Consider the following 11,167-nt stretch of genomic DNA (forward strand, 5'->3'; position numbering starts at 1 on the left):
TATGGCGGCCAAAAGCGGTACAAAAGGGGGTGGTGATGGACGGAGCATCTGAACCAATCAAACACTCACACCCAGTCAAAAGATCTGGGTGTGAGTGGGTATGCTCAGACGTGAGTCCCTTGCTCACTTGGCCACTGGATTCAAGATAGCCTGGCTGATGAGGATTATGAATCCAAAACCGGTCCCAGGATGCTTGTTTCCGGTCCAGGGAATCAAAATCAAAATCTCAATGGGAGCTCAGAGGGAAAAAGGAAAGGGTCGCCCTCCACTCAAACTTAGTAATCCAACAAAAGACCCAGTCCACAGGCGTCAGAGCATATCAGTGGCAAAATCAGGGGCAGTCAATATGTACTGCTGCCTATTACTGTCCTCTACAATTTATAAGGGGACACTGCACTGTATTCCGCCCAAATTGGCATTAAAAGGAACAGCCTATTCTCCTTGACAGCGACACAGAACAGCAAGTACTATGACCTATATAGGTCAATGACAGGTGTCCACAGCACCAGTGTTGGACTGAATTCTACTTAGAAAAAATGTGTGAGAAACAAATGACACCTCACGGAAACACCACCAACGGGGTAACTGGTATGTAATTTCCAGACAAGCCCCTGTCTCATCATCGGTAGTCACTTGATTCTCAAAAGAAAGTAAGAAGAAGGAAAAGAAGTGTCCAAAACAAACAACCAAAGGTATGTGACAAACAGTGGAAAGCAGAAACATCTGCTAGTGACAAACCTATAACGTAAACAAGTGCATAAAACACAGCATAAAATTCCCTTAACCAACTTTATTTAAAGGGAAGTGATTATATGCTGCAATGCTAAAAAGGCTGGTAGCTATTCATGCGTACCATTACCTATTGCCAGTGCCGACATGTTTCACTGCCATATCAATTTAAGCAGTTTCATCAGGGCTGCACTTTTATGCCGCCACTTCACTTTTGGACACTAGTTCTGTGTAAACTGCCAAGGAAGAACAGGCATAGAGAACCAATTAAAAACATGTAAACCTACTATTTATTAGCCGTATATGAGAAATGGTGTAAAACTCTTGTTTACCCAGAGACAGCCTAGTTAATCATACCAGCCGCCCAGGGTTGAGAAGGATACAGGGGTACTCCAAATGTGAGTTCTCGCCTTCACTTAAACATTAAGTTTGCTGCTGATAAAAAAGAAAAGTTTTTCACCAGTTTGTGAGAAAAATAAGACCAGATCGACAGTCTTATTGATGTGTGGATCACAACTCGACATCAATTATTCACACTATTTGGTGGTATACATACAGCATCATTCAACTCTTACAAAGCAGTATAATAAGGATAACTCCTCATAGCCTCTAGCTGTCAAAATGCTGGGCAGGAAGGGTAGTATACAGATGTCTGACTTACTACGTAGAACCGTACTTCGATGGTCAAAGCACGACTCCTTTTCTAAATTGACAAGTGCACTAATGTTGCCCTGCCCACCATGCCAAAAATCACAATGTCCGCTCGCATTTCAATTTAACAACTACAAGGGCGCTGCCGCTACCGGCCGGGAACCAGACACCCATGATACTCCTCACCGTGCTGTCGCCATATAGACGCTTTTACTCCTCCACAGCGTCTCTGGACACGGACGCGCTGAAGTAGTGACATCAAGCGGTCTCCGCCTTTACGCCCACGTCATGTGACTCGGGTGCCGTATGCGGTGGCCATATTAGACTAGTCACAACAAACGCCTGGAAGTGCCTGTAGGTGCTCAGGCACGGGGATCTTGTAGGGTGCACCTAATCCCTAGCAAGTGACCACACATAATAGCGATTTAATGTATTTACCAGAAAAATTTCTGGGGTACAACACATATCTTCCCTGGAAGATAATTACCATGATGTCAATGGCGGCCATCTTCGAATAGTATCACGGGCATGTCTTACTAAGTACAGGCTATTTAATGATTACACCGCAGTGCTCGATATGGCGGCTAACTTCGAATGTTTCATTACTGGGATCTAAAGTATAGTAAAGGGTGTATAGTTGTCGGAGCAAAACCCAAACATAGTGATGTATGTATATAAGATATGCCTCTAGCTATAAAGGTAGAGTTCCATATATAAGGGTTCCTCAACCCTTCATGCCATGTAGACACTTAATTCTGCATCTGTACAAAAGGAGAACTAGGTATGTCCCACACCAATGAGGACTTCCCACTCAGTATATACTGTAATCCCTCTGTGTTAAATGTTCAAAACGCAGATACACAGAAGCAAAACAGTCCATACCAGCCTCCTTGAAAATCTTCTTATACCAGCAGATAGACGTCATCTAACATGGGCTACGATTGGAATTCATAGTGCATATTATCAAGCCCATTATCGCCGCTTTATCGGCAGTTTCCTGCCGATAAAAGCGGCGATAATGTAACGCCCTTACTTGATAATATGCCCCTGGATCTTTTGCAGATATAGTAGTAAGAAAAGAGGTAATGGGGATCCATACAAATTTGAATGCCAATTAAAAAGATCTTTCTGGCTTACGGTTGTAATAGAAATTATCAGTTTCAAATATCCAGTGTGACAGATGTTTCAGGGTAAATGCCTTCTAGTTCAATGAAAAATCTGCAAAGCTAACACCTCCTTCCTATTTATTTAGTTTTAGTTTGGAAATTGACAATTGAGACTTTCTGTTATAGTACAAAAAGAAACAGTATGTGATTTAATTTTCTTAATATAGCAAATTGGAAACTTTAAAGGTATCATTGTTAATGTATATAATTAAATGGGACCAGCAGTATTTTTACTGAGTATAAGTTACCCCATCCGGCTAGGAAAAGGGGAGTTCCATCTATAAATTGAACTTTCTGTGTTCATAAATGTTTCATCAACATTTAGTTTTACTGTATCTTTAATAGAATTTGTAAAACTTGGTCCTAAATATTTGATTTTACTAGCGTTCCAAGTAAAACCAAAATTATCAAACATTTGTTTGAAACAGAATGTATTTACTGGTACAACTTCTGACTTATCAATTTACTTTGTAACCAGATACAGCTGTCAAGATAGCCACTTCCTTATGAACAGTCAAGATTTCGGGTTTGATATCAATAAAATAATATTATCTGCATATACCAACATTTTTTAGTTTATGGTTTTCCACCATAAACTAACCCTTGTATATTGTTGTTTTGCCTTACTCTATATAAAAAGCATTCAAAGCAGTAATCAATATATGTTTTTATAAAGGCCATCCCTGTCTTACCCCTCTTTGTAAAAAAATATTCTTGAGACTAGCTTCGTTAATACAAATAGCAGCATTGGGTGAGGAGTTTAATAATGAAATTAAATTAATTATCTTAGGACCAAAATCAAATGAAATTAAGGACTGAAACATAAAATCCCTTTCCATTCTATCAAATGCTTTTTCAGCATCAGGGGGTTATGGCAGCAAGGGGAGTTTCTAGTGGGGAGCTCTGCTCAAAACTTTGAAAAAATAATCTAGTAGGATCAGAAGACAATTAGCCTTTAAAAAATCTAGATTGCTCCCACCCAAATCATTTTGTAAATAAAGTTTCTAAATGAAGGGCAATAATGTTAACGAAAATATTGTAGTCAGTGTTCACTAAGGAAATAGGTCTATAATTTTTTCCAATTTTATGATCATGACCATCTTTAGGGATTAAACAAATGAGGGCATCTTGAAAAGTTCCATTTGGAAATGTGATTTTCTTTTCAAATCAAAAAGATCTCATTTTTATTATATTTATTATAGGACTTTTATATAGTGCTTATACGACCGAGGGGTATCAGAGCGCTTTACAACAACGTACATGAAAAGAAAAATAAGCAGTTGCAGTACATTAATACTCCTAGATTCTGGACATTTCTCAGTTTAATAGTTAAGAGGTAAAAAAGTTCCCTTCGGGGAGGGTAACGGAGTTTTGTTGCAGAGTTGAGGATTGAATCATTGAGAGGCTTTGCGGCAGTGGTGGCCGTCAATTAGTAGGGGATTAAGAGGAAATGTAGTGTGATTGTTGTCCAGAGGGATAGAGATGACGGTTGAGGAAAAATTCTTACAGCTTGGGAAGCAGAAGCTTAGAGATGTGGAAATAAAAATCAGTAGACAAAATCCATCTGGACCAAGGGCTTTACCTTTTTAATTGAAAGAATGGTTTTTGATAGTTCATCAGAAGTAATATCTTCCTGTAAGGAATTAAACTCAATATCAGTGTTGTTTTCTGTTGTAATTGGTGCCAAGTAATTAATAATGGTGCTTCTCTGGGAAGGTTTCTCTGAAATATAAAAATCATTGGCAGTAGTCTGAAATGTTTGACTAATTTCAGGTTCTTTAAAATTAAGTATGTTACTACCTGTATAACTTCTTAACAATGTAGTACTGCTTTCTTCTTTTTTAAATAATTCGCTAATAGCGTACCCATTTTGTTTTAACCTCCATAATATCCTTCGCCAGAATTGAGTAAAAAAGTCAATGCATTTTCAGTGGAATATTTATTAAACTTAAACTTGGCCTTGATTATTTTCTTTAGACATGTCCTGGGATTTAGAGGTGTAATACGTATGCCCTAAGTTTTTCATAGTGCCTAAGGTTTCTTTCAACCTGTATTCATCATTCTGACTCCAATTGTGTGCAAAATTGATGATAAAGTTTATGGTAGCTGCTTTGAAAGAGTCCCATACTATATGAAATGATGTGTCAGTATTATATCTAAAAGATTCTTCAAAATAAAATGTCCAAATACTTCATAAAAGAGCGTTCAGACAGAAGAGTGTCATTCAACTGTACTATTTTGCCATATGCTACATCCTGTATGAGTGTTACCACTCAGTTTATTCCCTGAGAAACATAATAGCATATTCAAACCTTACGTCTTCATTTTTTTTAGTTCACCTGAACAACAATTACCACAATTCTTTGCTTACACGTTTTCAATACCTGAACATCCACAGCCACTGTTTGTGAGTTCAAAGAAGATCATTTGAATCCTGACTTTAAAAATACCATGTTAAATAAAAACTAACACTTGCTAAATGGTAACGAGGTATACGCCAGGGCACGAAAGTACAGTTTACTAAGTCTCCGACGGTGCTCTAAGGGGAAGTGGGGTTGGTTACCATGCAACCCCACCACGATCCACAAATGCAGATAACAAAATACAAAAAGTCCTCCCCGAACCCTCAATTCAAAATAATTGATTAGTGTTCATAATAGATATTTCTCTCTCCAACTCAATGTTATTCCTCAGTTGGCACAGTACAGTCCTTTTATCAGTGTTCCGTATCCGTATATCACACAGTTCATATAATCCGTGTACTCCAAAATGGTGTTTATTTATTCAAATGTCGCACTCCAAAGAAACAGCAGCCAACACGTGTTTTGTCGTGCATTCATCTAGCACTTAGACTTCTTCAGGGCTGCAACCCAAAGTAACAATACATAAACATAATTACAATACAATTATTCCTCAGTAGATCAAATGTCTAATTTAGACAATACGTTCATCATAGAAATGGTCCAAAACCACCATCACCCAGTGCTCTCAGAATAGAACAGAACCTAATTCCCAATAAAGCCTCACCCAAAGTTTGTGGAGGTCACTAGTTACTCTCAAAACTTAAGTACTGCAAATACACTCTGCAATTATAATACAAAACATAATCACCTGACATATAGTACACTCCATCCATAAACTCATCAGTAATCCGCAAAATCTTTCAAAAAACCAATGTTTCCTATAGAAAAAAAAATCCTTAATAGGTAGACATTCTGATGCCCCAACATCTTCCATTACTCTGCAAAAATTCGAGACTTTCCATATTATCCAAAATTGATCCTAAGGACTCGTCATTGCCTCTAATGCACACAAATGAAGTTTGCATATCTCAACACATCAGTAAATTCACAATTCGATTTAGTCCAACTAAAATTTATAGTAGACATAAAGCAAAAAGTACCGTTATGCAACGTCCTCCTTTGTAGAACTGTTACCTCACTTTCTGTCCCAATATCACTCCTACGATATCACAATATCTGCAATCAAAAATGTAAATGTAAATGTAGTATACTTGTAAAGGGCACAGCTGCCCCAGCAACGGGGCGTCCCGGCGCTGTATAACTCTGGGGAACCCGTCCTGGCTTTCCCTGTGGGATGGTCCCTTGCTGGGATTCCCCAAGGTGGAGCCAGGCATCCCCGGAATTGGTGGGGCCGTTGTGGAGATTAGGCAAGCTAATGCCCAGAGTTGCCGAGTGGAACCCCTGATTAGAGTAAGCACCGAAGCGAGAATTATCGAGTCCGCTGACCAAGGTCCACGACCCTGCCGCGTCGGGAATTGAACCCTGGTACCGGGCTGACTTCTGCTCTCAGCCCTGCAGCCTCTAACCAGTGAGCCACACTACTCAAATATACCCATTATTCCGATACATATGTAAATACTAATCAGCAATGGAATCATATGTCTTAAATCCTATCGTTTAGTATGCATATCATATGAACATATAATAATCTCACCTCAATCACTAGTATTCCGTTCCGAAGAGAAGTTCGTCCTCACTTGAATTGCAATCGTAAACAGAAACAAATTGTCACAAGTACGTGATCTGAAAGTTAACAGAAAATAAACATGTACAGATATGAATCCAATAACATCCTCCCTCTTGTATAAAACGAATAAGATTATCCTGGATCAAAACATCTCCACACTCCCCTCGAGAGCCGAAAACAATGTTCTGCTTTCATTGCAACAGCCGGCGTTCTACTTAAGCGCCATATTGGTAGTCCTATTTATATGTAACTAGTATATGCGCCATCTTGGAGTGCCTAAAAATACATAACTATTCAATAGTGGTTCGAAAACAAACGTCCTCTTTAGCCACATTCACATTCATCTTAGAATATCAAAAAAATATAATTGGACCCTAGTAATTGAAACACACAGGACTCTTTAGTCATGCTTTCGTCGCAACAAACGGTGAACTACTTTAGCGCCATTTAGATGTTCCTACTTATATGCAACTAGTATATGCGCCATCTCGGAAAACCTGAAAATACATTACTATTGAATAGTAATTGGAAATTACAAGTCTCTTAAAACATATTCACGTAGTGCTAGATGAATGCACGACGAAACACGTGTTGGCTGCTGTTTCTTTGGAGTGCGAAATTTGGATAAATAAACACCATTTTGCAGTACACGGATTATATGAACTGTGTGATATATGGATACAGAACACAGACAAAAGGACTGTCCTGTGCCAACTGAGGAATACTATTGAGTTGGAGAGAGAAATATCTATTATGAACGCTAATCATTTATTTTGAATTGAGTGCTCAGGGAGGACTTTTTGTATTAAATAAAAACTACTTGACTCAGTAAAATGTCAAAAGCATGTTATCAGGATTGTGGTGTGTGATGGAGGTAACAAGGACTGGACCTGATTCCTGAACTTCTTCTTAATTTGATTATGTAGGTAATGCTTATTTATGCTTTTAGCAGACCAGAGGAAGAATAATGTGCACGTCCTTTTGACCAAACGGCAGTTCTACATGTATTCTGCCTACTATCTGTATGACCACCAGGTACATGAAAAGTAGCTGGTATCAGTATGTTTAAGCTGTCCAATATACATGATCTGTTCTTTCAGCCTATAAAGCCGCTCCATTGGGCAGGTGCATTTTGCCCAGCGGCAATGTGCTCCCACATTTACAGTTGTAGATTGTCCCTCCTCTCCCAATTGCCTGAACTTTCCCTCTTGCTCTCTGAACAGAGGGACCTTTGCAGTTGACTGTCTACTTTCTTTATCACCCCATATACTGTCTGTTTGTATGTGCTGCTGCAGAGCGCCTACAATGTTTATCCCTTTCCTCTATCTGTAGGCTCAGCATGGCATAGCCTTTCTATTCACATGGCTATTCACTTGATTGTATATCTTCATTGCCGATGGGGAGGTATTATGAAGCCTTAGCAAATTTTCTCTTAGGTCCTTTTTGTATTCTTTTCAGATCCCAGGGGCTCTCAAAGTTTGTTTATAAAAACATATTTTTGGTACAGGAGCCAGAGGCAGAGCAGCCATCTTTAATAGATTATCACACATACACTCATTTCTTTCCTCTTTAATTCCTCTTCACCACTCTTGTCTAAATCTTGATCTCCACTGCTTTCTTATATTTAGATGTACCCCTTCTAGATAGAGCTTCTCCAATTCTGTCTCCCACATAATAAATTATCTTGACCTATATGTTTGCCTGTTATAATTATTCTATTAATTATTTGCCTGGAACAGCATTTATTACATTTAAACAATGTTCTTGTGTTGTTTTTACTAATTTGTTCCTGTTTTGTTCTTTTGATCCACAATAAAACTTCTATACGAAGAAAATAAATGAGTGGAATGATATGAAATTTGCTTTTCTCATGGAGGGTATTAAAGCCTGCTGATCTGATTCTAGTGCATTGATTTTTGTTTCTCTATTCTCTATAGATTGGCTCTTTGGCTCTAGCCCAGATGATAACAGCAATAGGAGCGATGTCAACTGCATCACTAACAACGGGACTGACGGAGGCAAGGTGCCCAATATGCCTGCATCGCCGTTCGACTGTCGAGTGTCAACTTCCCGGAGCCACCCCCAGGAGTTTGTCATTTCCATGGAGGAGATCACTCATCTACCTCAGGAAACGTGACACCTCGGATGCCCCAAAAATGGGCATCTGTCTGTGTGGTCAGGGTCGGGAAGGACTAGCTGTGGAAGTGGGCAGGAGCCGAACTTGTATTTTTTGCTACTATTCATACTTTCAGGAAGGGCAGAACATCAGCCTTAAGATTGCTTGTGCTCTTAGACATCAATTCTGCTGAACAATTTCTGGAGAACCTTAAAGGAGCCAAAGGGAAATAAAAGGATTTTATGGGTGTTGTTACCACCCTTTTTGATACATCAAACTTTACTGAGTTACCTCTCGCCTCATTTTCCTGAAGGCAGTGAGAGTGAGTCCTGGATCCTGCTCTTTAGTGACTTGTTGAGGTTTTTAGAGTCAAAATCATTTTCATAGGAACATAATACTAAATATTTGAAGGAAATAAAACAATTGTAATATTGATATGACATAGGTGACCCCTATGTCTTCTTTACATAGGTATCTTTTAAAGAACATATTTGTTTCAGAAAACATGCTGGCAGGGGAGTTATTTTACAGGGCTATTAGACTACTGCTGAAACCACCTAAACTGCTTTTTGTCCCCAGAGCACTTAGGACTTTCGAGATAACAGGATTTGCACTTTCGAAAACATTATTCTGATTGCAGATGATCTCAGTTGTGTAAAAAGAGTGAAGACCAGTAGCCAGAATGCACTGTGGGTAGGCAGAAAATTATTGTCCTACTGTTGTGGATATGACAATATGTTATTCAAATCATATTGTCAAATTTGTATAACAAATTTATGTTATATTAGTGTATCTAGGGTTCTTAACGGATTATTTTGGTATGGTGAAAGCATTCTTATGAATGTTGATCAGTTGCACATTAGAATGCGCAAGCCTATGGCCAGAATGCATTGTAGATAGTGTGAAAATGATTATCCTCCTGTCGTGGGAATGAAGATGTATTTTTCGAATCATATTGTCAAATTTTGATAACAAAGGTATGCTATACCAATCACCACTTTTAATATTGGCATGGCATTTTTTTATTTCTTTTCATACAAATATGGAATGGGAAGATACATATTTCGCCAGGAGTTAATTTAAACTATAGGTAAACTTCAAAATTAAAAGCCATCTAGACAAGAGGTACAGTGTAAGGGTTGTTGTTTGTCCTATGGGAAATATCAGGTCAACTGGTGCAGTCTTAATGTTTGCGACACCATAGCTAGCAAGATTAAGAAGCCTGGAGGTGGGAAGGCAGGAGAGGGTAGTTGGTGGGAACTTATTGGCAGCTATCGGAAGTGGTCATTGTAGGAGAGTCAGAGATTGGTCCATCAGCAGCTGTGGAGAGTGAGTGTGTGTGTGTCTTTTCTCCTCCAAACTACTTTCTTTAGGAAGGGGCACTCTGCAATCCTGAAAGGATTTGTGGGCATGTAAGGTATGCATGTGATGGGGAGTCACGTGACAAGTTATGGAAGTTGAGGAACTGAGAAAGAAATGGAACAGGCAGCTGAGAGCAGGCATCTTTTTTCTACAATTCATATCCAAGAGCATAACTGAGCCATGAAGAGCCATGGATGTAATGCCCATGCAATATGTAGAATTCTGAATTGAGTTTTTTAAATTCTAACTTGTGGACTGGAGCAAATTGTCCTGAATTTTTTGTAAGAGTCTCTAATGGTTGCTCCACGTCCACCCAGGTTCAAATGTGCATTATGCTATAATAGTTCCCTACCTTCCCACAACAGGTATTCATGCTCAGGGGTGAACTGGCCTATAGGGCAATGTGGCAATACCCTTAGGGCTGGTCTCACATAACAGTCAGTGTATCGGCTGTTTTGTGCCTGTTTTATTGTCTTTTAGGATGGTTTTTACTGTTGATTTCACTAATATTACCACAAACATTGCCTGCAGCAAGCATAAATGCATGTAGTCTCCCATACCTTGAAAACCACTTATATTCCTTCCTTGTCTTTGCAAGTTTAACCACTTGGCTGCTAAGGTACATCCCCCTCTTCCCATTGACTTTCCATTGAAATCAATGGAAACTCCATGACGAGTTACCCTTGTCATTAGCACTGAAGGGGTTAAATCAACACCGATTTGCAAATTTTGGTCACTTTTTTACCTCTCTGATTTGCTAATGGGGCCACTTTTAATTTGGTGCCCGAAACTATTATCTGTCAGGTTTGGAACCTATACTGGACATATGTACTACATGCACACTCCAGCTACTTACAGTGATTTATAAAAAGTTCTCACTTACATAGCAATCCAAAACGTTGCTCACAATTCCACAGACTGGCCTTCCAAGGTCTCAATTAAAATAACAGATATAGGGCCAGATGTAGGAAGGCAAATGCCGGTCGGTAACGGCCGATTTCGGCCGTTACCGACCGGTATTAGGAGTTTGGGATGCAGGGGCATGTTAAAATACAGATTCGGTAATTTTAACGAATTAGTAAAATACCGAATCGGTATAATTACCGAATCTGTATTTTGACATGTAGGTAGCACTGTAATCAGTGCTACAGGG

General features: G+C 39.1%; 1 protein-coding gene across 1 annotated transcript in view; it reads left to right on the plus strand.

The window, feature by feature from the left end:
• LOC144807844 (uncharacterized) overlaps nucleotides 1-10,611 on the plus strand; it is a 351,402-nt gene extending 340,791 nt beyond the window's left edge. The window contains exon 2 of the mRNA XM_078673481.1: nucleotides 8,474-10,611. Coding sequence (XP_078529607.1) covers nucleotides 8,474-8,673 — 200 coding nt within the window. The 3' untranslated portion in view covers nucleotides 8,674-10,611. The remainder of the gene's footprint in view (nucleotides 1-8,473) is intronic.
• Nucleotides 10,612-11,167: the final 556 nt, after the last annotated feature.

This window comes from Lissotriton helveticus, chromosome 1_2 (assembly GCF_964261635.1).
Source record: "Lissotriton helveticus chromosome 1_2, aLisHel1.1, whole genome shotgun sequence".
Taxonomy (NCBI): Eukaryota; Metazoa; Chordata; class Amphibia; order Caudata; family Salamandridae; genus Lissotriton; species Lissotriton helveticus.